This window comes from Lepidochelys kempii, chromosome 21 (genome assembly GCF_965140285.1).
Source record: "Lepidochelys kempii isolate rLepKem1 chromosome 21, rLepKem1.hap1, whole genome shotgun sequence".
Taxonomy (NCBI): Eukaryota; Metazoa; Chordata; order Testudines; family Cheloniidae; genus Lepidochelys; species Lepidochelys kempii.
This window is the reverse complement of record NC_136400.1, coordinates 13,771,580-13,798,635: the sequence shown is the minus strand read 5'-3', so window position 1 is coordinate 13,798,635 and position 27,056 is coordinate 13,771,580. Positions and strand designations below refer to the sequence as shown.

Here is a 27,056-nt window from a genome sequence, read left to right as displayed (position 1 = left end):
GCGGCCGGGAGGCAGGGCCTGGGGGAGGGGGTCTGTGGGGAGTCTGGGGGCGGGAGGATCTGGGTGTGTTGGGGCACTAGGGAGTGGGGGTTCTCTGTGGGGGGTGCTGGGCAGTTGTGGTGGGGCTGTGGGCAGGGGTGGTGTTGTGCAGGGCGCTGTGCATTTCTGGGGGAGGTCTGCGGGGGCTCTGGGCATAGTGGGTCCAGGGGGCCTCTGGCCATAGGAAGTCAGGAGGAAGTTGGTGTTGGGCGGGGGGCTCTGTGGCGTGGCATGGGCCCGCCCCCCGAGGGGACGGGGCACGCTGGCATCACAGGGCCACTGTGCGTCTTGCAATTGCTGGGTTGCAAATAGTGCCCTTGCACCGGGCTGGGTGGAGCCGGACCTCCCCTGCCATGCCATGCCCCATTGCCCCTGGCTGGCCCCTGGGTCTGGGGACCGACCTCCCCTCGCCAGGCTCCATTGCCCCCATGGGGGCCCACAAATATGTTTGGCGTCAGGCCCACAAAAGGTTAATCCGGCCCTGCACACATGCAGTGTTGGTCTGTAAGGCTGTGTGGAGTATATGGGCTGCGGTACAGACCCAATGAGACTTGTAAAAAGCAGGCCCGGGGAGTGGGGAGGGGACTCTGCTCTGTTTAAAAAGTCTGTAGCGACAAGATGGGTGAGGAAATATCTTTTATTGGACCAACTGTTGGTGAGAGAGAGAACACGACACTACACAGAGCTCTTCTTCGGGTCTGGGAAAGGCTCTGTACTAAATACAAGGTGGAACTAGGGTGACCAGATGTCCCGATTGTTTCAGGACAGTCCCGATTTTGGGGGCTTTTTCTTATATAAGTACTTATTACCCCCCCACCCCTTGTCCCGATTTTCTACACTTGCTATCTGGTCACCCTAGGTGGAACAGATTATGTAGCATAAGTAGTTAACACATTCACCCACATAATCTCTCACATATTCTAAGGGACCATTCAAAGTGAAGTGGCCCATTACCACCTCTGAAGTCATGGGACAAACAAAGGGGGTTAGTGGGTTACAGTTTGTTGTAATAAGCCATAAATCCAGTGTCTTTATTAAGATGGTGATTTTTGGTGTCTAGCAACGTTATGAATTTAAGCTCCCAGGCTCGTCTTTTGAAAGCGTCGTGCAGGTTTCCTTTGAGGCCGAGAACTGAGAGGTCAGACATGGAGCGGTCGTTCGGTGAAAAGTGTTCGCCCACAGGTGATTGGGTGTTTTTGTGTTTTATCATTTAACTGTGCAAGCCCATTCGAGAGTGTTTGGGTTCACCCACATAGTTGTTGTTGGGCGCTTAATGCACGGGGTGAGGTACACCACTTGTTGTGATAGGCACGTGTAGGACCCATGGATCTTGAAAGGTGTGCTGTGTGGGGTGTTGGTCATTGGAGCTATGCCTGCCGGTTTTACATCTGTGTTCTGGCAGTTCTGGTGCCACTTTGAGTGAGTGTGTCCTGGTCTGTGGATGAGTTTGGAGAGGATGGGGGGTTGTTGGAAGGCCAGAAGAAACGGTTTAGGAAAGATCGTTCAGGATGTGGTCCCCACAGAGTGTAGGTTGTAACTGGTCGATGATGTCCGATATGGGTTCCAGTGTGGGGTCGTTCCTTGATGTGATCTGTTTCTCTGGTGGAGTGCCCGTGTTTGGTGAAGGCAGTTTTAAGTTTGTAGCCCGGACTTCATAGATTTCTACCACACCTTCAACAACCACCATCCGTCTGTCAAACTCTTTCTAGAACACTCCTGCATCAGCATCAACTTCTTAGACACCACAATCAGCTTCAGCATTGGAACCCTACAGACAGCTAGTTACAAGAAATCCACGGATCCCCACACTTACTTCCACAGATCCAATAACCACCCCAAACACACCAAGAGATCTCTTATCTACAGCTCAGATATCACAGAATGTGCTCCAAAGAAAAAATCCATTTTTAGTGAGTAAACTGAAGCACAAAAGGTTAAGGCCCAGGTCCTCAAACGGTACGTCTACACTGCAAAAAAGGACCTGCGTCAGCAAGTCTCAGGGCCTGGTTCAACCATCTCGGGTTTACAGGGGGTAACACTCGGGCTTGGGCTGGAACCTGGGCTCGGAAACCCGGCGAGGGTGGAGGGTCTCAGAGCCTGGGCTCCAGCTTCAGCCCGAGTGTCTACACTGATAGCTTAGCCCTGTAGCGCAAGCCCCAGTCAGTTGACGTGGCCTGCCAGACTTGCTTATCAATGCGAACATGCTTTCCATTTACTTCTTGGGCGTAGGACGATGGGGTGTCATCTTTGCCTTCCAGATATTGTTCACTGTCCTTGCTCCCACACAGCATAGCCACCGGAGGCTTGTTTCTCCTGTGTGCTGCTTGCCTGTTGGCTTCACATCTCTGCCTTGGCGTTTGACTTCATGTGTAAATGGGCAGCCATTGTGTTATCTTACAATGCTTGAATTACAACCTGACACAGAGAGCGGAGAATAAATATCTCTTGTCTGACAGAAAACCTGGTTTTTCACCTCTGTGATGACTAACATCGTAATCCAGTCTATAAGACCATGTTTTCAGTATCTATACAGAAATCCTTCCATAGTATCAATACATACATCTCACAATGATATTAATAACCCGTGTGCCACCGGCTTTCAGTGGAGACCTCTCATGACAGTCTTGGGTGAATGAGATGGTGCATACTGGCCTCAGGGTATACCTGTACCCCTATGTACCTCCTTGTTGGTTGGCATTAATAGGTTCTCGGGTCACAATATGGAACGAGGCTGCTAGCTATCCAGTCATACCTGGCATGTTTGCTGTCTGCGTGCAGGTGAAAAGGGAGCTACGTGGGCTTGGCCTGATTTCTTGCCCAGCACCTAGAGGCGGGAGATTTCAATCCTGGGTCCCATCCCCTGTTAGGGTGAATTCACTCTTTCAGTTCTGGCATTTTCTGCTCTACCAGTCAAATGAATACTTAGGAAGATATGTGTGGGCCAAACACCCCTATTGGTGGCAGCAGGAGATGGGCATCTGTATTAGAGTCTGGCCCCGAAGAGCATTCAGGGTGTAATTCCAGGCTGGGTCAGGATTTCAGAGCAAACCGAAAGTGGGGAATCTCCCTGCCCTGCAGCAGTGGCGGCTTCCCTGAAGGGGCTGTTATTGTGGGGTGTGAATGTAAATACATAAATATAAATATCCTCCCCCCCAAATATCTGGCTGGCTCTAAAGTATTTAAATCCTGACCTGGAAGAGGCCCTAGCAACAGGCAGTGATTAGCGTCAGCGGGGGTGATGGACAGCTGGCAGCTACTGCTGTGCCCGGTGCAAAACGCAGTGACTATTCTGGGCCCTGATGGCCGCAGGCAGCTGCACTGAGTCAGCCAAAGAGCCAGACAGCAAAGCCTCTGGACGAAGGCAGGAGAGGAGGGGGGGGGCAGCATCCTTTCTGCCCAAATGGAGTATAGGGGTCCCCTTCCCCTGGTTTGTCAAACCTCAGTTTCCTGCCACGAGCGGCAAGAGGGGCTCACAGCACAAAGGGAGCTGGAACCCATTGAGGACAGCCATGAGCAAAACCGGGGCTCAGTTTGGGTTTTGACGGGAGCAAGGGGCCCCACTGATGGGGAAAAGGGCTCTGCTGGGGGGGCTGGCCGGAGGGGGGAGGGCCCAGATGCGGGAATTGGCCTCAGTGGGACTGAGAGCAGCTGGAGGGGCTGGCCACAGTGGGGGTGAGGGACCCAGCTGGGGGGACTGGCCACAGTGGGGGTGTGGGGCTCAGAAGTCATATTCAACTGTACTTAATAAAGAGGGACAGGATCACAGTGGAATGGATCAGAGGGGGCTGGGCTCAGGAGGGAAACAGAGGCTACTTCTGGGGGGATTCTGCACCAAAAATTTAAAAATCCTGTGCCAAAATTTTAAAAATTCTGCGAAATTCTGCATATTTTATTTGTCAAAATAACACAATATAATCACTTCAATTTCAATTATTTTGGTAATTTATTTCAAAATACCTGTCAACAAGTACATCAACAATATCACCTCCCTGGTGGTCTAGTGGTTAGGATTCGGCACTCTCACTGCCGTGGCCTGGGTTAGATTCCCGGTCAGGGAAGGAATTTTGGGGCGGGATAGCTCAGTGGTTTGAGCATTGGCCTGCTAAACCCAAGGTTATGAGTTCAATGGTTGAGGGGGCCATTTAGGGCTCTGGGGCAAAAATTGGGGATTGGTCCTGCTTTGAGCAGGGGGTTGGACTAGGTGACCTCCTGAGGTCCCTTCCACCCCTGATATTCTATGATTCTACAGTCAACAGCTAAAAAGATTTCCCCCAGGAGTAGAGAGTTAAAGAAACCTCTATGACAACCCAGTTCCAGTTGAGGGGGGCTGGAGGGAGTTGTGTGGGGCCCCCCAGAGACCAGACACCTGCACTCCCATCCCCCCAGAGCTGAGCCACGCAGCATCCTCCAGCCCAGACACCAGCAGCCCCCTCCCCGCAGATCCCAGTCGCAGGGCAGACACCAGCACCCCCAGCACCTTTACTCCCCCCAGCTTCTTTACTGTCCCACTAGGGGACATGGTGTGGGGCAGCCCTGCCCTTCCTCATCCTTTACCAGAGCTGGCTGGGTCTCCAAGGCCCTCCCCATCCCCCGGGAGAATGAGGATCAAAGTGCTCCGCTCACTGCGAGCTGGGCTCTGCAGTGCCCAGCGGCCCCTAGTGGCGGCCAGAAATTCCGCAGGGGAAACCGGGAATTCTGCAAAATTCTGCATTGCATGGCGCATTGCGTGCAGTTCCCCCAAGGAGTAAGAGGCTGTGTGTGAGCAGGAGCAGCAGCTGTGGAGGTGAGCTGGGAGTTGGGAGTCACTTAGTGAGAGAGTGGGGGGCTTCTCTCGGGTGACCAGACAGAAAATGTGAAAAATCGGGACGGGGGTGGGGGGTAATAGGAGCCTATATAAGAAAAAGACCCCAAAATTGGGACTGTCCCTATAAAATCGGGACATCTGGTCACCCTAGGCTTCTCTCAAAGAGTATTAAACTGGTTTGCTCCGTTTTCCCTCTTAACAACAGGGTATACGTGAATTAGACATTCTCACCCAATAGCAGTATTGCTAACCCCAAGAGATCAAGAATCATAGAATCTTAGAATATCAGGGTTGGAAGAGACCTCAGGAGATCATCCAGTCCAACCCCCTGCTCAAAGCAGGACCATGATTCAGATCCTCTAAAATCATGTGATTGGCCCCACAATCAGTGAGATTTAAAAAAAATAAAAAAGGAAAACCATCAAACTCTGTTTTTCAATCTGTCTTTTGCCTTTCAAATTCTCCTCTGCTCTTCTGTCAGTGTGTGAGTGATAATGTCCGGCTGACAAGTCAACCTTTAATGCGCATGTGGCTGCTTGAATGGAGGCTGCAAGTAGACAGACATACTTCAGGAGAATTCGAGAGGAGAAGATGCAGAAGATGTTGCATTTGGGCTAGTCCTAGGTAGCAAGAGATTCATTTCAGTATAATAGTCGTGCTTCTGTTAATGGTATCTCCTCATGAGGATGGATAGCCCCTCAAAAGTATCCATTCCCAAATGGAGAGATGCGGTAGAGGGAAGGCATCCATGCTGGTTGGAAAAAGGGAAGGATGAATGGGAAGTTCTTGTACACAGGTGTAACCTCAGTACTCAGTGGAGAGCTCTGTCCTGTGACAAAGTGACAACATGATAGAAAAACCTAATTCACACCTATTCAGAAATAGACTGAACAAGGCTTGTAAGATGGAGCCGGCAAATGAGCAATGAACGGCCGAGAAACACAAAGCGTTCTCTCTGTGCAGCACGTTTTCTGATGGTTTTTGAATAACGAGGTGAGCTGCAGAGCTCTTGACACATAAGAATACCTTTACATCACCAAACCCCTTTCAGAGCTTTCCTTAGCTCAGTGCAGTAATTACATTCATAATCCCTAAAACAAAATCAATTCGGTCACATTCAAAGCATTTCAAAAATCATTTAAACCGTCTGCTGTTGTTGTATAATTTTGATAACTACATACATATATACATGATCCAGTAATTACAATGAATAATTTGGTTTTTAATTAATAATTATCCAAATAACTAAAAATAAATCATTTTTTTATTTTAAATATTCTTCTCTTTCGCAACCTCCCCATCACTCCAGCCTCCCCATCAGTCCCCAACCCCTCAGTCCAGCCCCCGGAGCCTCACCTCTGCTCCTCCTAGCTTTCCTCACCCCCTTTCCCAGGCCTGGGGGGGGCGTTTAGTGGGGTCCCCTCTCATCTCCCCTTTCCCAGGCTGGGGGGTTAGGGATGGCTCCCTCTGTCCCTTCCCAGACCAGGCGCTGGAGGGGCAAAGAGCAGAGATGCTGCCCTGTCCATGTTTCTCACAGGATGGGAGGAGGGAACGGAAGCTGTGCTGGCTTTGTCGGCTTCCCGCAGGACCGAGCTTCTCAAGGGGGCTTCAGCTTCTTGCATCAGCGCCCGACAGGCTCCAGACCCCCCTGAAATCCCGCCACTCACTATAAAATCACAAGCATTGGCAATACGGCAATAAACAAGCTGCACTTTGCTGAATGATTGCTGTGGGGAGGTCCCAGGGCTGCGGTGTCATTCCCCCTCACTGTGTCTGTTACCCACCTCGCTACTGGTTCCCTTCTGTCCTTGGTCTCTCGCAGGAGAAGATCGAATACGTCTTCCTGATCATCTTTACCATTGAAGCCACACTCAAGATCATCGCCTATGGGTTTCTACTCCACACGGACGCCTACCTCCGAAACGGCTGGAACGTGCTGGACTTCGCTATTGTCTCTTTGGGGTAAAGGAGGGGGGGAGCAGAAGGCTTCTTAGAAAATGTCCTGGTGTTTGTTGGAGTGGGTTGTGAGACCACGGGAGGGACAGTGTGAACACGCCCGACGCCTGGAGTTTGATCCGAAGCCCACTGAAGCCGGTTTCTAGTGACTCCAGTTGGATGAGGCTCACTTACTTAGTTCTCGCACCTTTTCCCACACGGCACCCTTCTGCCTGATACAACTTCCACGAGCTCGCCCACACGCCCTCCCCACTTTTAAGTCCTCCTTCGAGACCTACAGGTTCCGCACACGGGCTGGCTTTAAATCAGAGCTGCGAGAATCGCCGATCTTTTGATTCACTGGCCGTGCCGAAAAACGGAAAAAAAGCCGTACCGAACCATCTGGGCTCGGTCTGAGATGAGGTTAGGGTTTAGCTGTGCTGGCAGGGGCCGTAGTGGGAACTTCCCCGTCCCTGCCTGTACAGGGTGAGATTGACTTTCCTTGCTTGGGTTTTTTTTTTCCTGTCTCCTTCCCCCCTTCTCCTCCCCCTCCATGTTCCTTCTCTTGCTCTTCTCCTCCCCTTTCCCCTCTCTTCCCTGTCCCACTCCCTTCCTCACCGACTCTGGCAGGCTGGTCACGGTGGTTGTGGAGCAGATCAACGTGATGCAGGGTGCACCACTGACGGGGAAGGGCGGCTTTGACGTCAAAGCCCTGCGAGCCTTCCGCGTGCTGAGACCCCTGCGCCTGGTGTCGGGAGTGCCAAGTGGGTGAAAGCTGCCCGTACGGCAGGCGGCTCTGGTGGGAGGCTAGGGTCACGGCAGCTGCAGTAGGCTTCCCCTTCGCACGGGTCTGTGGCCAGCCCCCAGCTGGGTCTCGGTGGAATTCCAGCCGACCAGCAAAGTCGAGATAGTCCCCGTGTCGTGCCCCTTGCTGAGACATAACCCACCAGGACCCAGCATGCGCCAATCCCACCATAGCCTGTTGTGAAAGGAGCTGGTGGGTGTCTAGGAGCAGATGTCCCCATCCTGAGACCATCTCCCAAGGAGATGGACTGCGGGGATTCGACCTTCCCCGATCCCTCTGGGGCGGCATGAGGGGGCCTGGAGCTGCTGCTGCCTGTAATGGGATTGAGAGAGTCACCAGGGCTTTCCTTCTTTCACACACACTCCTGGGACATGGAGGGACACATGCTGGGGAGGAAGTATGGCCGAGTGGTTAAGACACTGGTGAGAGCTGGGCCTAGGTCCCTCCATCCCTTCGTGACGCTGCAGGGCTGCCCATCAGGTGGGGAGGGGGCGTGACCTGTTCCACTTCTCTCTCCCTGGGCTGCAGGCCTGCAGGTGGTCTTGAACTCCATCATTAAGGCCATGGTGCCCCTGCTCCACATCGCCCTGCTGGTCCTCTTCATGATCATCATCTACGCCATCGTTGGGCAGGAGCTGTTCAAGGGCAAGATGCACAAGACTTGCTACTACATCGGGACAGGTCTGGAACGTGGGTGACCCTCCCACCAGCTGGCGGGGGGCAGAGCAGGGAAAGAGGAATGTGGCACTGCTACTGTGGGGTGTGTCTGTGGAGTAAATCCATCAGTGGCATCGGGAAGCCCAGCCCTGAGTGTCATCACTGGCTCTGCCGGCACAGGAACAGGGCATGGCTATATGGCATGGCGGAGAGGTGTATGGCATGGCTGGGGGCGTTATATGGCTATATGGCATGGCGGAGAGGTGTATGGCATGGCTGGGGGCGTTATATGGCTATATGGCATGGCGGAGAGGTGTATGGCATGGCTGCGGGCATTATAAGGCTATATGGCATGGCGGGGAGGTGTATGACATGGTTGGGGGCGTTATATGGCTATATGGCATGGTGGGGAGATGTATGCCATGGCTGGGGGCATTATATGGCTATATGGCATGGCTGGGAGGTGTATGGCATGGCTGGGGGCATTATATGGCTATATGGCATGGCGGGGAGGTGTATGGCCTGGCTGGGGGCATTATATGGCATGGCTGGGGGGCGTTATATGGCTATATGGCATGGCGGGGAGGTGTATGACATGGCTGGGGGCGTTATATGGCTATGTGGCATGGCGGGGAGGTGTATGGCCTGGCTGGAGGCGTTATATGGCCTGGCTGGGGGTGTTACAAGGCTATATGGTGTGTTTAGGAGGTATATTGCACTGCTCCAAAACCCTCCTCTGGGTGGGGCCGGGGACTGAGTTATAGGCAGCAGCAGGCAGGTAGCTGTCCTTCTGTCCTCTGCTCAGCCTGTCCTTCTGTGCTTCGGTTTCACCCTCAGATGTCCTTGCCACCGTGGAAACGGAGAAGCCATCCCCGTGTGCCAGCACCGGCCACGGGCATCACTGCACCATCAACGGCACCGAGTGCAGGAGCGGGTGGCCGGGGCCCAACAACGGCATCACCCACTTTGATAATTTTGGCTTCGCCATGCTGACCGTGTACCAGTGCATCACCATGGAGGGCTGGACGGAAGTCCTCTACTGGGTAGGTGCGGGCTGGATTGGGCTGGCCAGGCTTCCCAAAGAGTGGAAATCCCTGTCGGGGCAGCGAGCCCCCCCAGTCTCTGCAGCTACTGGAGAATGTAGCCACCGAGCGATGCCCCCCCGGGGAGAAGGTGACGCCCGCCAGTGCAGCAGAGTGGGCTGGCTGCCATGCAGCCGTCGGGTGGAGTGCAAGGTGCTGACTTTCCCCGGCAGAGCCCCAAATGGTTTGAGCCCTGCCTACCCGAGAGACTGTCTCTATCCAAGTACCGCTGAGACTCTCAAACTTACCCCACCCTTGCATGGTGGGAGCGAGTCCTCGGGCAGCTCCTCAACTCTGGAGCTCAGGTATAAGTGACTTTAAACTTGCCCTCCAAGCCACGAAGCATGGTAGGGGAGAAAGGATGGGGTGACAGCTCAGGGACAGTCTGGGAATTGCAGAGCTGAGTTCCAGTCCCGGCTCTGCCTCTGGAGAGCGCTTGGTGTGTTACCCTTCTGGGCACCCTTTGTTCCCAGGAGCATGAGGTGAGGGCAGCTTGAGACACAGGGTGCTGGGCCAGCGTCTGATGTTGTATCTGGTGGCTTTTAATAATAACACCACCTAGCTCTGGTTTCAGAGTAGCAGCCATGAAAAGGAAAAGAACAGGAGGACTTGTGGCACCTTAGAGACTAACAAATTTATTTGAGCATAAACTTTTGTGAGTTACAGCTCACTTCATTGGATGCATGCTCTTATGCAGTGCTTTTCACCATTAGATCTCAAAGCATTTCATCGTTGTTACCCCCCCTGCCCCCCCCACACCCACACCCACACCCACATACACATATGCCCGGAAGGGCGGCTGGACAGTGCTATTATCCCCATTGCATAGATGGGGAGCTGAGGCCCAGAGACTAAGTGACTTGCCCAAGGTCACACAAGGAGGCTGTGGCAGAGTAGAGAGTTGGGTCTTCAAAGCCTTAAACTAGTGCCCTAACCACTGGGCCCTTCTTCCTCCTAGGGGTTCCTGGGAGGACGGCTGGTCGATGGGTAGGGACAAATCTGAAACCTGGGAGAACCAGGTTCAATTCCCTGCTCTGCCACAGGCTCCCAGTGTGACCTTGGGCAAGTCTCTTATTCGTTCTGTGTCTTAGTTCCTCATGCGTAAAGACTGTGAGGCGCTCAGCTACTCCAATAACGGGCTTACCTGAGCCAGGTGGATTTGATTCTCCCCCTGGATCTTCATCTGCCTCTGTCCTGCTCAGGTGAACGACGCCATCGGGAACGAGTGGCCCTGGATCTATTTCGTCAGCCTCATTCTGCTGGGCTCTTTCTTCGTTCTCAACCTGGTTCTGGGTGTGCTCAGTGGGTAAGGCGCATGGGCAGCGGTGCCGCCCTCCTATCTCTTGGTCCCAGCAGATCTCTGCCCCGAGGGAGGGGCTGGGCCCTTCTTCAGTTTGGGGATATGAACAGAAAGCCTGAAAGGGGTTTTTACCTTTTTCTTCTGTTTTCTTCTTCCCCTCTTCCTTGGTACCTTGGCTACCAAGGCTATTAAGCCTTGTCTTCCCTTTTCTCTTGGAGGACTCTTTGGAGGACTCAGGAATGTGGAGCGGTGATGCTCTCAGCCCTTAATTGAAGGGACAGGACGGCGGAATTCTTAATACAGAGAGCTTTTCTCTCTAGCCTTAACAAAGCCAGACAATGAACACATTGTAATTATTCATTTGTATTGTGGTAGCACCTAGCAGGCCCCATCCTGGCCCAGGACCCCTGGTGTTAGTTGATGTGCAAACACAGAATAAAAAGACAGTCCCTGCCCCAACGGCTATTTTAAATATTCCCTGTAAAACTCCCTTCCCTTCTCAGTTAACCAGCTGTCACGTCTTGGTCCCTGCAGTGTCACAATCCTACTAGTCCTCAAGTCTTCCAGCGTAGACAAGACATTGATTAAAGCAAGCGGGTAAAATACCACTGAAAACAAACCCACCCGTCCTTTTCAGGCCGGCTTTATCCCCCAGAATGGAGTAAAAAAAGCCAAGCCTGATGTTATTCGCCCTTGACAGGTCACCTTTACTATGGAGAGCGTGGGAAAGTGGACTACAGCTGGCAATCTCTCTGCACCCTCCAGCTGTGTGAGCTTCCCCTTTAGCTCTGATCCTCTGTATGATTTCCTCAAGGCTTTCCAGTATTGGATCATCCTGTGTGCCTCAACAGCAGGAGTGGGGACAGCCATTAGCGCTCCTAATGTTAACCTGCCCTCTTTACAATCTAGCTGTAGTAGCTGGTTCTGTGGTGTCCTGTGGCAAGGAGTTCCACAGGATGATAATAAAAAATGAGGAATAGGGAAGCATTTCCTGTTATTAGGTCTGTATTCCTCTTCCTCCTCCTCCAATTTTGTATTATATAACAAAGGTAAAAGGCAGGACTGATCCATTCTCAGTCTTTAGTTGTGTTAAAGGAGTAATTCCACTAGCTGGCAGCAGTAGTAGGCTCTTATCCTCTCTGGGGACCAGCCACTAGAATGGGACGTGGCACACACTTGATGAGCGTGTCCCGTGAGCAAGGTCTGGCTTGAAGCCGCCCCCTCTCCATTTGCCTCATGCCAGCCATCTGGGTTTGTTCCAGGGAGTTCACCAAGGAGCGTGAGAAGGCCAAGTCACGGGGCACGTTCCAGAAGCTGCGGGAGAAGCAGCAGCTGGAGGAGGATCTGAAGGGCTACATGGACTGGATCACCCATGCCGAAGTCATGGACAGCCACCGGGCCAGGGGAGAAGGTATCATCCTCACCTGGGCAAAGCCAGGCAGGACACGCCCGGGCCTGGCTTCCCTCTCGCTTCTGGAGAATAGTTAAATCTTCCACCGGGGTGGGGGTGGGGTGTGTCTGTGGGAGGAGCAAAGGGGGGCCGGGGGGAGGTGTGCACTGGCTCTTAGTTTACTCACTGGGGGAGGCTGCCCTCCCGTGACATTATCCAGGTTTAAGGATTAGAAGTTGCTTCAGACCTGCCAGAGATGAAGAGTTTTTGGAGAGGAAAGACAGTCTTATGGCACAGGACAGGCCAAGGCCTTGGGAAATCTGGAATCTGTTCCTGGCTCTGCCACTGACTTACTGGGTGACCTCGGGCAAGTCACTTCACCAATATGTGCCTCAGTTTCCCCATGCGTAGTGGGATGTACTAATACTTGCCCATTTTGGGCTGAAATTATTCACATTTGCTAAGGGCTTTGAGAGCCTTAAGTGGAAGTTGCTATAGAAAAGCGTTATTGGCAAACTCCCCTTCCCCATTACCTCCCGGGGTGCTGTTGTCTGCTTGGATATAATCCCTTGGCTCTTTGTTTACTCTGTGGGGCATTTTACACAGCTGTGGAGCTATACGTAATAACAATTCTGAACTCCCTCGCTGGTTCCCTGCTCTCTATTGCCACTGGTTACACTCCCATGGTGTCTAGTGTCTCTCCGTTTCTTTGCACATTACTATGCCAAAAGACCCCTCCTTCCCAGACTTGTTCTGTTGAGTGTGGACATGTCTCTTGGGGAGGTTTGTGTCTCTTAGGGAGTTATTAGAGGGGAGCCCTTCCTTTGCAGATGTGCTTCTCAGGGGGTATCTGCACTGCAATCACTTTAATCTAGCCAGCTCGGTTACCAGAGTAGGTGAAGCCGCAATAACCCCGTGAGTAATTACGTACTGATTTCACCACTCCAGCATCTGAGCTAGCTAGATTAAAGTTAGCTCGGGTGTGTCTACACAAGTTGCGATCACACCTCCGATTGCAGTGATGACATAGCCTTAGAGTTCCCCTTCCAGATGTGCTTCTGGAAGGCTCTCCAGGGGGAATCCATTGCCGATGTGTCTCGTGAGGGGTTTCCCAGCTCACTGAAGATCTCTCTCTTTCATAGGGATGCTGCCGTCAGAGGAAGGGGGCTCAGAGACAGAGAGCCTGTATGAAATTGAGGGCATGAACAAATGGATTCTCTTCTTGTGAGTACACGCACACACACTCTTTGTCTCTGTCTCTGCCGGACCCCGACTCTCCTGCTCTCGGAATCAATCCCGTTGTAAGATCCCCTATGAGAAGAGCTGGTGTTTTTGTTAGGCGGGGGGGATACACCATGATCAGTGCAGCCCATGCAAAGGTGGATTTTGCTATGTCTGGCTCCGGAAAAAGGCTAGTGCAGGTGGTATCCGGCCTCTTCTTTTGGGGGACCGTGCGTCAAGCTCCTTTCCCCAGTCCCTCCTCCCACCCAGCACATCCCAGGTCTCTGGGAACTGCGTGAGTGGTGTCAGGCAATCAAAGGTCAGGCCGACTGATGAACAGATGATGCCAGGGCACTCTGTAAGGGCGGGGCAGCGTCCTCTCCAGAGCATGCACAGGGCCAGCTGCCATGCGGAAGGGAAGGCATAGAATCATAGAATATCAGGGTTGGAAGGGACCCCAGAAGGTCATCTAGTCCAACCCCCTGCTCGAAGCAGGACCCTCATAGAATCATAGAATATCAGGGTTGGAAGGGACCCCAGAAGGTCATCTAGTCCAACCCCCTGCTCGAAGCAGGACCCTCATAGAATCATAGAATATCAGGGTTGGAAGGGACCCCAGAAGGTCATCTAGTCCAACCCCCTGCTTGAAGCAGGACCCTCATAGAATCATAGAATATCAGGGTTGGAAGGGACCCCAGAAGGTCATCTAGTCCAACCCCCTGCTCGAAGCATCTCATGCATCTCATGCATCTCAAGCATCTCAAGCATCTCATGCATACTGCGCTGGGCGAGCAGCCAGGACACCTGGGTTCTATTCCCTGGGCAAGTGCCCTTAGTTTCACCACCTGTAAAATGGGGATAAATGAAGCACGCTTCCCAAGGGCTTTGAGACAAGTTGTTCATTAACGCACCAGCATCTCCTCTGTTACCCTGGTGCATTCCCATTTGCCATCGGGGCGATTAAGTGGGGACTTTGACCCCGTGCCGGTAATAGATTGGGATGGAGGAAAGATGCTAGATGGGGCGAAGCGATAACCCCGCCTGCAGAACCCCTCTCCTATGCGTTCGCGTGGGTCCCTGGGAGCCAGTGGGCAGGGCGCTTTGCAATGGCTCTGCCCTCTGGGGCTGGGGGGCAGGGAGCCCCAAAGTCACCCTTCTTGGCCCGTCTCTCCAGTCGGCAGGGGAGGCGATGGAACCGCCTGTTCCGCAGGAAGTGCCGCGAAGTGGTGAAGTCCAAGTTTTTCTATTGGCTCGTGATCCTGCTCATCTCGCTGAACACCCTGTCAATCGCCTCCGAGCATCACTGGCAGCCCGAGTGGCTGACCCGCGTGCAAGGTGAGCAGGGCGGCCCGGTGCCGGTGAGCCCCCGAGGACACTGCCAGGTCAGTGCAGCTGCACGCACGGGGGGGGGGGTGCCCGCCTGCCCAGGCGTGAACACCCACATAGATACACACACCCCAATGCACACGCATGCATGCACCTGCGCACCACACCCGTGCAACCGTGCACACGCACGAGCGCGCCGGCGTGCAAGGGTAGTTTCCTCCCGGTCTTGTGTTTCCCCTCTGCTGCTCAGGGCTAGGAGCTGGGCAGGTAAGTGTGAGTCAGCCTCCTCCTCCTCCCGGCTGCGCTGGCCCGGGATCGTAGGCTGGGGGGACAGGGAGGCAGCAGGGGGGCAGAGTGAGAGGGAGGCGGCAGAGGTGGTCTCACCAGCAGCCGCTAGTGGCCACCGGGGGGATCTGCCGCCTCAGTCCAGAGCGCTGACCGCTCGGGTTCACTGCCTGCAGACAGCGCCAACCGGGTGCTTCTGTCGCTCTTTGCGGCCGAGATGCTGCTGAAGATGTACGCCCTGGGCCCGCACCAGTACTTCATGTCCCTCTTCAACCGCTTTGACTGCTTCGTGGTGTGCGTCGGCATTCTGGAGGTTATCCTGGTGGAGATCGACGTCATGTCGCCCCTGGGCATCTCCGTCCTGCGGTGCATTCGCCTGCTGAGGATCTTCAAGATAACCAGGTGGGGGCACCTGTCCCCACAGCCTGGGGTCAGGCGGTACGGGCAGGGGGGCTTGCACGGGGAGGCTGGGCTATCCTTACCCCTTCTGAGGCCTCAGGCATGACCACAACTATGAGCTGCCGGGTTCAGGATACCTAGTGTCTGTTTACAGCTCCGGGAGGGGAGTGGGGTCTAGTGGTTAGAGCAGGGAGCCTGGGAGCCAGGACTCCTGGGTTCTTTCCCCAGCGCTGGGAGAGGAATGGGGTCAAGTAGGTCAGAGTAGGGAGCTGGGAGCCAGGACTCCTGGGTTCTCTCCCCAGCTCTGTGAGGGGAGTGGGGTCTAGTGGGTCAAAGCAGGAGGCGGGGAGCCAGGACTCTTGGGTTCTGTCCCCGGCTCTGGGAGGGGAATGGGGTCTAGCAGGTCAAAGCAAGGGGAGGTGAGGGGCTTGGACACAGAACTTCGGGGCTCTAATCTGACACTGACTCACCGCCATCAGCCCCCAGCTGATCAGGCTGCCCTGTGAGTGGAGGGGCATACCGTGCTCCGAGTCATTACCTGCGGCCCTGCTGGAAGGAAGGCGTAGAGAGTGCAGGGTCTGAGCCCTCCTGCCATGAGACAAACCAACAGCTCAGCCTGTCCTTTGGGACCCACTGAGGCTCCTCACAGCTACCCGGAGCAGGGGCAGGAGCCCACTCTGCCAGTGGGGTCCCGGAGACACAACAGAGCTGAGAATGCCACGGGATTCATTAACCTCACTTCCCTAGGTTGGGGTATTTGGTGGCAATAATGAAAATGGGGAGGAGCGGGGCATGGGGTTCACCTGGCTCCCCAGACCTGTCTAGGTAGGTACTTATCTGCCCCCACCACCATAACATCAGAGTGCCTCCCAGCAATGGATTCCTCCTCATGCCCCCTGTGCGGCAGGTCAGCATCCTTATCCCTGTTTCACACATGGGGAACGGAGGCACGGAGGGGCTAAGTGCCAGGCCCGTGGTCGCACGAGACATCTGTGGCGAAGCCAGGAACTGAGCACTAGGATGTGTTTCCTAGTGGAGAGCCCTCTTGAATGGGAATCAGGAGACCTGGCTTCTATTCCCACCTCTGCCACTGGTCTGCTGGGGGACCTGGGGCAAGTCATGTCCCTGCCCAGTGCCTCAGTTTCCCCACCTGTGAGGTGGGGACAATGAATCTGGCCTTCTTTCCAATGCACTTTGAGATCTACAGCACAGATGAAAAGCTCTACAGAAGAGTTAGGCATTATTTTTCTCATCTCCTGTCTAACGCCTGGCCCCAGGACCACACAGGAGACATTTGGTGAGGGCCTCCCCCGGCCAAGCGGGGATGAGATGATGGCGTGTCCCTCTCAAAATGAGCAGGGCACACCCTGCCCCCCATTTCTGCTTGTGTGCCCCAGCGGTGCCCTGCGCCGTAAGCAGCCTGTGTGCCTCTCCTCGCACTAGGTACTGGACCTCTCTGAGCAACCTGGTGGCGTCCCTGCTGAACTCGGTCCGCTCCATCGCCTCCCTGCTCCTCCTCCTCTTCCTCTTCATCATCATCTTCTCCCTGCTGGGGATGCAGCTCTTCGGCGGGAAGTACGACTTTGAAGACGTGGAGGTGCTGCGTAGCACTTTCGATAACTTTCCCCAGGCGCTCATCAGTGTCTTCCAGGTACGGGGCATGGGGTGCAGCGGGCATCAAGCCGGCTGGTCTAACGCATAGAGGAGGGTCTGGAGTCAGGATACCTAGGTTCTTTTTTGGGCTCTGGGGGACAGGGTGACTTAGTGGTTAGAGCAGGAAACAAGGAGTCAGGACTGTCCAGTGGTCAGTGGAATGATTCTACCTGACCTGTTCTCTCACTCACCCTGTCTCCCAGATCCTGACTGGAGAAGACTGGAATTCAATCATGTACAACGGGATCATGGCTTATGGAGGGCCCTCCTTCCCCGGCATGCTGGTCTGCATTTACTTCATCATCCTCTTCGTCTGTGGGAACTGTATCCTCTCTCTAGCCAGTAGGGGCTTAATAGCTGGGCGTTTTCTTGTCTTGTCCAGCACAGTCACGCCTAGGTTCAAGTACACATCGGGGAAGGGTGGGGCTGGGTATGGGGCTGGGTATGGTATGTTCAGACATCATAGTACCAGGAGTGGGGGTTAAAAGGGATGAAAAAATCAGTTGGGTAGCTCTCTTGGTCTCATGGCTTCGGATCCCACTGCTGACACCAATGGAGGTTCACTGGTGACAGCCAAGAGGCAGCTGTCATGGGTACACAGAGGGCTCGTTCCTGAGCCTGCTGCCTGCATACATTGCTTAGTGTCACCGCACAGGCTCTCGCTAAGCCCCGACCATGGAAGGGACTCATTCCTCACAAGAGGCAACCCCCACATATGTGTATGCTCCCGAAGCTTCCTTAGCCCCATCCCCTCTCAGATATCCTGCTCAATGTCTTCCTGGCCATCGCTGTGGACAATCTGGCCGAGGCTGAGAGCCTGACGTCTGCCCAGAAAGCCAAAGCCGAGGAGAGGAAGCGGAGGAAAATGTCCAGGTCAGTGCTGCTCCCTGCTGCTCAAAAGCAGGAACCCCCAAGGGCTCAGGGCTTGCAAATCAATGCGAGCTGCTGGCCTCGGGCATCATCTCAGCAGCATTCGTTGGGTCTCTGCCGTGGCCTCACTCCCCACCTCTCCTTTTCGGTTCCCCCCGTCCAGAAGTTTCCCAGAGAAATCCGAAGAGGAAAAGCTCCTGCTGGCCAAGAAGCTGGAGCAGAAAGCCAAGGCTGAAGGAATCCCCACCACAGCCAAGGTCGGTGCCGCTGAGCTCGTCTGGCCAAAGGTCTAGGGGAACTTTCCCCGTCAGTTGAGGCGTACATTCCCGAGCAGTAATGGTTTCCCATTATTCGCCCTGTCGCGCATGAAAGGTGGATAGCCATGTGGGGAGGGAGGGGGATTCCCCGGGGCCCACGGAAGGGCTGGGGGCAAAGTCCTGAGCTCCAGCAGACGCATCTCCGGAGACTTGTAGCAAGACGTCCATTCTGTATGCCCTGCAGGCCCGGATCATTCCTCTGACGAGAAAGCCTGCTTTCCCTGCCCCCTCCCAGAATGCGGGGGGGACGGAGACTCAGGGGGTACAGGCCCAGGATCAAAGGTCCTCTACCAAGGGGCTGTCTCGGTGGAGTTTCCACTCAAGGTCTTTCTACACACCCGGGTTCACAGACGCACACACACACATAGGGCCCGTCAGAGGCCCTTGTCCAGTGATCCTGGCTCCCCTGCCTCGGGTGTTTATTATTAATTATTTGTATTGTGGTAGCAATAGGAGCAGTGGTGGATTAGCCACTGGGCCTGGGGCCCCAGCCAACGGGGGTGGGGGGTCCCCGGAAAAAATCTGTTCTTGGTGGTGAAAGCCTGGAGCTGCGGCCGCCGGGCGGGTGGGGCTGGGGAAGCCCCCATGCACTGACCCTGCTGGGCGGGGGACGTCCCCCCCCCACAGCGGCCAGACCCTGGTCCCATGCAGAAGCACAGGGCATGGTGGGGGAAGTCCCAGCATCCAGACCCCAGCTACGGCCCTGGGACTGAAGGAGCTCTCATGCCCTGCTGTGGCCCCAGAGCCGTGGCAGGGGACAGAGCTTTTCTGGTCTTGGGGCTGCAGTGGGGGGTGGGGGGGAGGGGCAGAAAGGAGCAAAAGGGGTTGCGGGGCTGCAGTGGGGGGGGAGGACTCTGGGTGGAACAGGGGCGGGTCCCGGGGGAAGGAGCAGAAAGGGGTGGGGCTGTGGGTGGGGCCACAGGCGGAAGGGGTGTGGAGGGGCCCCCCACTTGCTCTGGCCCAAGGCCCCAGGAAACCTTAATCCGCCTCTGCCTAGGAGCCTCCGTTGTAGGTCGGTGCCCCATTGTGCCAGGCACTGTACAGACACAGAACAAACAGATGGCGCCTGCCCCAATGGGAGATGGGGGGAGGTCTCCCTGCCTCTCGCTGTGCAGCATTGTCCCGCTGGCCTGGGGAAGGCAGTGCCACGGGTGGTTTCTCCAGGATGCTCAGCTACTCACCACTCTCTCTCCTTCTCAGTTAAAAGTGGATGAGTTTGAATCAAACGTTAATGAGATCAAAGACCCCTACCCTTCTGCGGACTTCCCAGGTAAGGCTCTGGCTTGATCCTTGCCTCCAGCCGGAGAGGTGGAGAGAGCGATGGAAAGGGTTGGGGTGGCTGGCAGAGAGAAATCCCATTCGAGGGCTCTGGTCCCAAGAGTGCAGCTCAGCTAGTGGCTTATTATGATGCAGAAAGCCACATGGTTTGTTTCCAGCGGACGCTGAGCTGGAATAAACTCGGTGCAGTTCTCTGCAGCGCTTGGTCTGTGAATGTGGGTGGGGGTGTGATCAGGGAGTTCTAGCTCTCTCTGGGGGGATACCAGACTCTGCACATGCCTCTTCCATTGCTTGTGGGGTGTTACTTGCTTCACTGAGGGTCGAGTCCCACTGCCCGCTAGGGGCGCAATAGGAGGCATAAGATGGGGGACCCCCCTCCCCCACATACACACTGAGAGCAATGGAAGCTGGAAGCTGGTTTTGGCCAGGAGGGTTTGAAGTCAGGACGTTGGGTCTCTAATGGCAAGCAGCATCTTGCTCCACAGTGGGATTGTGAGTACCCCCAGGGGCTGTGGGATGCGAGGGGAGCCACAGCCCTTCATCTAACTGTGGTGGCCACACTCTCTCTGCCTGGCATAAAAGGAAACATGGCCAGATGTCATGTTCCTGATCCCTGCATGGAGGGTCAGAGCTGTTCTGCGGACTCACCCTGCTGCTGGACCACAGCGGTCTCATCATCCCCAACTCCGGACTCTGGATGGTTACGAGAACAATCCCTCATTGGCTGCCCAGGACGGAGAGGGGCCAAGGGAACCTTCTCTACCTCTAAGTTTCAGCTTCTGCTAAGTTTTTTGTTTTTGGCTGCTGCTAAGTGAAGGACCCCAACATGCGAGCTCCCCTGACTGTGTTTCCCACTTTCTGGCTGTTCCACAGGTGACGACGAGGAAGATGAGCCCGAAATCCCCCTGAGCCCTCGGCCACGCCCCCTGGCAGAGCTGCAGCTCAAGGAGAAAGCAGTGCCCATGCCCGAAGCCAGCGCCTTCTTCATCTTCAGCCCCACCAACAAGTAGGTGCTGCTTCTCCTCCCATCTGTCCGAAACCCAGCAGTGATCAGCGAGCATAGAACCTGGGACCTCCCGAGGGAGCTACAGCAACTCCTTTAGCTATTGCGGGCTGTTAGAGCCTCTGGAGCCATCTGTGCCCACAAGCTGTCCCGGGGTACAAGCGTGCCGGGCGCACAGAGAGAGGGGTGCCACCCCCGAGACTCACGCAGGGATCTCCCCAGGTGCACCACTCCCCAAGCTCTAGCCTGGGCTGTCACTTAGCCCCCTTGGAGCTGACAATGCTTTGACTGCTGCTTTGCCAGCACAGGAGCGGAGTCTCAGCCTGCCTCCCCTCTCTCCCTTCCCCAGGATCCGAGTGCTGTGCCACCGAATCGTCAACGCCACCTGGTTCACCAACTTCATCCTGCTCTTCATTCTGCTCAGCAGCGTCTCCCTGGCGGCTGAGGATCCCATCCGGCCCGAGTCCTTCAGGAACCAGGTGGCCAGGATGGGGAAAGCAGTTTGAGCCACCAGAAACGTGCAGCTTCAGGGGAGCTGCTTGCCAGGCTATTGCCTTGTGCCCAGGGAGAGTTTGGAACAGCGGCCTGGGAATCAGGACAGCTGGGTTCTCTTCCTGGCTCTGAGAGGGAAGCGTTGTCTAGTGGTTAGATCAGGGGATTGGGAGATGGAACCCCTGGGTTCTATTCCTGGCTTATGGTTAGAGGAGGAAATTCTGACTCGGGACTCCTGGGTTCTGTTCTTGGCTCTGCCAGGAGAGTTGTGGAGTTTTAGAACAACGGTTCAGCATGCCTGTGTCCAAGGAGAGTTTAGTGCGGGGGATAAGGAATCAGGAGGCCTGGGTTCTTTTCCTGGCTCTGGAAGGAAAGCCTGTTCCATGGCTACAGCAGGGGATTCTGGGTTCACATTCCAGCCCTGGCACTAACTTTACTTTGTGGCCTTGGGCAAGTCACTTCCTCTCTGTGCTTCACCATCCCCGTCTATAGCAGAGGGATAATAAAGCTACCCCGTGAGGTTAAATTCATTCCCCGCTGGGAGCTGCTCGGCCCCTGTGGTGGGGGGAGTGGTAGGGATGCCCACAGAGCAGTACATTGCCCTGTGAAGCACTCGGAGACCCCGCAAGTGTGGATGGAGTTATTCATCAGAACTCCACGGCTGGAGGTGGGTCATTGGGCAGGGTGCCGAAGTGCCACCAAGGATCCGCTCTCTCAGGTGCTTGGCTGGCTGGTTCTTGTTCACGTGATCAGGATCCAACCGATCACCATACTTGAGGTCAGGAAGGAGTTTTCCCCCAGCTCACACCAGCTGGCATCTTGGGGCTGGGTGGTTTTGCTTTCCTCTGGGGCACAGCTCACTTGCAAGAACCAGCTGGGGTATGTCTCAATAAAACAACTCCCTGCCTCTGGACTGCCAGCGCAGGTTTCCATGGAGGTAAACTAGGACTGCTCTAAAAAACTGGAATTAGGACTCCTGGCTTCTGCCCCTAGCGCTGCCTCAGTTTCCCCACCTTTAAATTGTCTTGGATTGTAATACTTTGGACGTGTAGCGCCTTTCATCTGAGGACCCCAAAGCACTATCACTAACCTTGTTTTACTCATAGGGAAACTGTGGCCCGGAGAGGGGAAATTACTTGCCCAAGGTCACCCAGCTAGATGCTTACAGAGCTGGGAAAAGAACCCAGAAATCCTGACACCTTAGGCCATGGTCCTTTCCCAGAACCAGGAATTGAACCCAGGAGTCCTGACCCTAAATCACCAGCATTAACCACTAGAACACTGACTGATGAGGCCACATCTGCAGTATCGTGTCCAGTTTTGGGCCCCCCACTACAGAAGGGATGTGGACAAATTGGAGAGAGTCCAGTGGAGGGCATCAAAAATGATCAGGGGGTTGGGGCACATGACTTACAAGGAGATGCTGAGGGAACTGGGCTTGTTTAGTCTGCAGAAGAGAAGAGTGAGGGGGGATTTGATAGAGGCCTTCAACTACCTGAAAGGGGGTTCCAAAGAGGATGGAGCTCGGCTGTTCTCAGTGGTGGAAGATGACAGAACAAGGAGCAATGGTCTCAAGTTGCATTGGGGAGGTCTAGGCTGGATATTAGGAAAACCTATTTCACTAGGAGGGTGGTGAAGCACTGGAATGCGTTACCTAGGGAGGTGGTGGAATCTCCTTCCTTAGAGGTTTTTAAGGCCTGGGTTGACAAAGCCCTGGCTGGGATGATTTAGTTGGGGTTGGTCCTGCTTTGAGCAGGGGGTTGGACTAGATGACCTCCTGAGGTCTCTTGTAACCCTGATATTCTATGATTCTATGAACACTCTCCCCTTCCAAAGCTGGGAACAGTAGCTAGGAATCCTGGCTCCTGGGCTCTAACCACTGGACTGCTGTGCTCTGCCAAGGATAGTCCTTTCCTAACTGCGGTGGGGGCTGGGAGGCTTAATTCATTAGTGTCATAAAGATGCTGGCGCGAAAGGAGCAGTCACAGTGCAAAGCATGTATGTATTATTGTTGTATTTATGAATAGCACCAGGGGTGCAGTTTCGATTCAGCGGGGGCAGCGTGCCCTCTGTCTGCCAGAGCCCCCAGTTGTAGGACGTTCCAATAACATCCTGTCTCCTGAGTTACCAAAACCTCTCTTTGATTTTTATCTTCAGGTTCTGGGATATTTTGACATCGGCTTCACCTCCGTGTTCACAGTTGAAATAGTCCTGAAGGTGAGTCACACCCCATCTGCCTGGAAACCGTGTGCAGCGATGGGAAACTGCTGATCGGGCCGGAGCAGCGGCAGGAGCCAGCAGTGGCTGCAGTGAATGGGGAATCTTTGATTGAGGCTGCCGCTGCACACAGACAGACACTGGGGGGTTCGCTGGCCAGCCTGTACCACTTACTGTCACCGCTTGGGGGGCCTCCTAAGTACAGCTGGAACATTTTCCTCAAAACGTTTTTTGTTAGTTTCACCAAAACTGAAATCTGTCATGAACTTGTGTCGATTTTGACAACAATTCCTGCCCCCCCCAAAAAAAGAAGTTTGGAGTTTTTAAAAATGTTGTTTAGAAGTTGATGTCCTTTCTTTTTTCATTTTTACATTATTTCATACCATGGCAGGAGTAATAGTGCATAATATGTTTCCATCAATACAAACCAGCAACTACCACTCATGAAGGCCCATAATATGCCCTATTACTGTGACAAGTCATAATATAATAGTAGAAATTAGGGCTGTCGATTAATCGCCACTAACACACACGATTAAATAAAAAAAAAAATCGTGATCAATCGCAGGTTTAATCGCACTGTTAATCACTCGAATGCCAATTGACATTTATGAAATATTTGTGGATGTTTTTCTACAGTTTCAAATATACTGATTTCAGTTACAACACAGAATACAAAGTGGACACTGCTCACTTTATATTATTTTTGATTACAAATATTTGCACTGTAAAAATGATAAATAAAAGAACTAGTATTTTTCAGTTTACCTCATACAAGTACGATAGTGCAATCTCTTTATTGTGAAAATGCAACTTACAAATGTAGATTTTTTTTGGTGATGCCAGCTGCAACAGTGCCATGAGAACACTTGTTCTCACTTTCAGGTGACACGGTGAACAAGAAGCGGGCAGCATTATCTCTTGCAAATGTAAACAAGCTTGTTTGTGTGAGCGATTGGCTGAACAAGAAGTAGGACTGAGTGGACTTGTAGGCTCTAAAGTTGTACATTGTTTTATTTTTGAATGCAGTTATTTTTGTACATAATTCTACATTTTGAAGTTCAACTTTCATGATAAAGAGATTGCACTACAGTACTTGTATGAGGTGAACTGAAAAATACTGTTTCATTTGTTTTTTACACTGCAAATATTTGTAATCAAAAATAAATATAAAGTGAGCACTGTACACTTTGTATTCTGTGTTGCACTTGAAATCAATATATTTGAAAATGTAGAAAACATCCAAAACTATTTAAACAAATGGTCTTCTATGATTGTTTAACAGTGCGATTAATCGCGATTAGTTTTTTTTAATCGCTTGGCAGCCCTAGTAGAAATATCATTTCAATATTTTCATTTTAAAACTCCTTAAGGGTAGCCGCCACTTAGCATGGATTGAAACATCTTCTCTTTTCTTTTAGATCAAAGTGTTTCCTGTTTGTGTTGTAATGAAATAGTTTGACACGGGAGTTACAATGCAAACAGGAGACGTTTTGATCTAGAAGAGAAGAGAAGATGTTTCGATGAGTGCTAAGTAGCAGCTGTCCTTAAGTGCTTTAAAAATGGACAGATTAATAGATTCCAAGGCCAGAAGAGACCATTACGATCGTCTGGTTTGACCTACTATGTGACACAAACCGTAGAACATAGAGAAGGCCTTAAGAAAAACATCCCCTCTTGATTTAAAAATGGTCAGTGATGAAGACTCCACCATGACCTTGGGTCAATTGCTTCCATGGTTAATTACCTTCACTGTAAAAAATTTACACCTTATTTCCAATCTGAATTTGTCTAGTGTCAACTTCCAGCCATGGGACTATATTATGCCTTTCTCTGCTAGATTGAAGCATCCGTTATTAAATAGTTAAAATGAAACCAATAGACCAATTAAACGATTGTCATTTTACCACACCAGTAGCCGTAGTGCATGCTACAGACACGTCATGAAATAAAAATAAAAATATTAAACAGAAAAAAGAAATAAAATAAAATAAAACAAAATTTCAACATGTTCCAAAACCAACATTTTTCAAAATTCCCATTTCATGGTATATTTTGAAATTTTTTTTTTTTTTGGTTCCAGTCGGGAACAACACCAAATGATGATGCTTTGAAATTTCCCATGAAACAGAAATGCCGAGTTTTGACCCGCCCTGCTCCTGAGTCCCGCCCTTGATGGAGCAGTCGGAGAAGGCACTGCTGGCCATGCTGTACTGTGGCTGGTTGGTAGCCCCAGGGAAGCATTTGTTTAGTGGCTCTCAGCCCAGTTCCCTGGCCACAGGTGTCTATGTGAGAAAACCACCATCACAATCGGCAGCTGGGCCAAGAACGGGCTGTGGAGAAGGAACTCCCTGGAGAGACTCCTGTGGGGTGGGGCCGAGGCTCGGTGGTACATGATAAGCTTCCTTTGCTGGGCCTATTCTGAGGATCCAGAGAGGACTTAAGTCTCCAGGGCTCCAGTCTGGCTTCTTTCATGAGCAGCAGTCACTAAAAAGAAAGGGGATCAGAGGTGATCTGCCCCGTTCCCATTAACTCTCCTCTGCTCCCCTTCAGATGACTGCATACGGCGCATTCCTTCACAAGGGGTCCTTCTGCCGGAACTACTTCAACATCCTGGATCTGCTGGTGGTTGCCGTCTCCCTCATCTCCATGGGAATTGAGTAAGCATCTGTTGTAGCAACAGGTCTGCCCATTCAGCCGAGGCTAGGGCATCTGCAGTGCTGCCATCGACGTTGGAAATAGAGACGTAGAATGGGTTAGGCCATTGTATCTTGCCTCCAGCAACGACCAGTAACTGATGCTGCAGATGGTAGGGGTGCACCTGGGCAGACGCAGGGCTGGAGATGGAGGGCGGGGAGTAATTCCCTCCTGATCCCTGTGACAATCAGCCCGTGCCCAGAAGCATGTGAGTTGGGTGATTCCCCTTGCACCAGCATTCATACACTGTTCGGTGCCACAAAGTCATCCAGCCGCACTGTTGGGAGTAAGGAAATAAACAACCCGTGAGAATGGGGAGGAGAGGCGTATGCCACGAATTGGACACGCAAGGGTTTTGTGGGCAGGCACCCACTTCAATCTGGAATTGCCTTCCTCCTCCCCCAAGTTCCTTCAGGACTCCTGGGCTCTGTTCCTCACGGTGGGTGGGAATGTGGCCTAGGGGCGAGGGCTCAGGACAGGGATGTCAGCGATCCTGGGGTCCAGGCCCAATTCTGCTACGGAGGTGCTGTGCACCTGCCAGCCCCTTACAGGAACGGTGGGAAGGGCCCGGAAGTGCTGCTCCTTGGGGAGCTCTGTCAAACCGAGCTGGATTGCTCTGCCCGCCTAGGACACGTGCCAGCCTGTCCCTGCCAGAGCCTGGCTCCAGGCCTGTTCTCCTGCCCTTGCCGCTCTGCACCCCCTGGCCTGCCCCTCTGCCCTCCCCCCGATGCCCCCTCCTGCCCCTGCCACTCTGCACCCCCCAAGCCTGCCTGTGCAGCACACCCCCAGCCTGCCCCCCCCCGGACGCCCCCTCCTGCCCCTGGCGGGTACAGCTCCCCTGCCCATGTTACAGGGGCACAGGTGTCGGCTCTCCCCCGATGCGTCGCTGCCGGCAGGTCTGGCTCCCGACGGTGTGTGGGAGCTGATTTGTCTGGCCAGACCCCAAGCTGGCTGAGTCACCCCGTCTCCCCCCGCCCACCCCAGGTCCAGCGCCATCTCCGTGGTGAAAATCCTGAGGGTGCTGAGAGTCCTGCGGCCGCTGCGGGCCATTAACCGAGCGAAGGGGCTGAAGGTGAGAGCCAGGCGGGGAGAGGGCGCTCGCGGCACGTGTCACGGGACAAGGGCCCTCCGTCGGGGGCGGCCACGGCCCCCCTCAGATCGGCAACAGGAATCCAGGGCCTGCCAGATCATGGGCCATCTGAGCAGGATCCCAGGGCTCAGGCGACCTGATTTCACTCTCACCCGGCTGTTTCGTTAGGTGTCTGTGGGCAGCTGGGAGGCAGCTG

The 27,056-nt window shown here is 53.6% G+C and overlaps 1 protein-coding gene and 1 non-coding gene across 5 annotated transcripts in view; both read left to right on the top strand.

Annotated features, from left to right (window-relative positions):
- The window catches only part of CACNA1S (calcium voltage-gated channel subunit alpha1 S), a 91,502-nt gene that overhangs the window by 18,832 nt on the left and 45,614 nt on the right, over window positions 1-27,056 (top strand). For all 4 annotated transcript variants that reach the window (XM_078849777.1, XM_078849776.1, XM_073320165.2 and 1 more), the window contains exons 3-21: window positions 6,666-6,805; window positions 7,409-7,542; window positions 8,112-8,264; window positions 9,078-9,283; window positions 10,525-10,628; window positions 11,885-12,033; window positions 13,155-13,236; window positions 14,408-14,568; window positions 15,021-15,246; window positions 16,687-16,894; window positions 17,100-17,220; window positions 17,655-17,769; window positions 17,930-18,023; window positions 19,284-19,353; window positions 20,235-20,367; window positions 20,714-20,843; window positions 23,014-23,073; window positions 25,627-25,733; window positions 26,755-26,842. In XM_078849777.1, coding sequence (XP_078705903.1) covers window positions 6,666-6,805; window positions 7,409-7,542; window positions 8,112-8,264; window positions 9,078-9,283; window positions 10,525-10,628; window positions 11,885-12,033; window positions 13,155-13,236; window positions 14,408-14,568; window positions 15,021-15,246; window positions 16,687-16,894; window positions 17,100-17,220; window positions 17,655-17,769; window positions 17,930-18,023; window positions 19,284-19,353; window positions 20,235-20,367; window positions 20,714-20,843; window positions 23,014-23,073; window positions 25,627-25,733; window positions 26,755-26,842 — 2,481 coding nt within the window. The remainder of the gene's footprint in view (window positions 1-6,665; window positions 6,806-7,408; window positions 7,543-8,111; window positions 8,265-9,077; window positions 9,284-10,524; window positions 10,629-11,884; window positions 12,034-13,154; window positions 13,237-14,407; window positions 14,569-15,020; window positions 15,247-16,686; window positions 16,895-17,099; window positions 17,221-17,654; window positions 17,770-17,929; window positions 18,024-19,283; window positions 19,354-20,234; window positions 20,368-20,713; window positions 20,844-23,013; window positions 23,074-25,626; window positions 25,734-26,754; window positions 26,843-27,056) is intronic.
- TRNAE-CUC (transfer RNA glutamic acid (anticodon CUC)) lies at window positions 4,026-4,097 on the top strand. Its single transcript has one exon. It is a non-coding gene; the product is annotated as a tRNA-Glu (tRNA).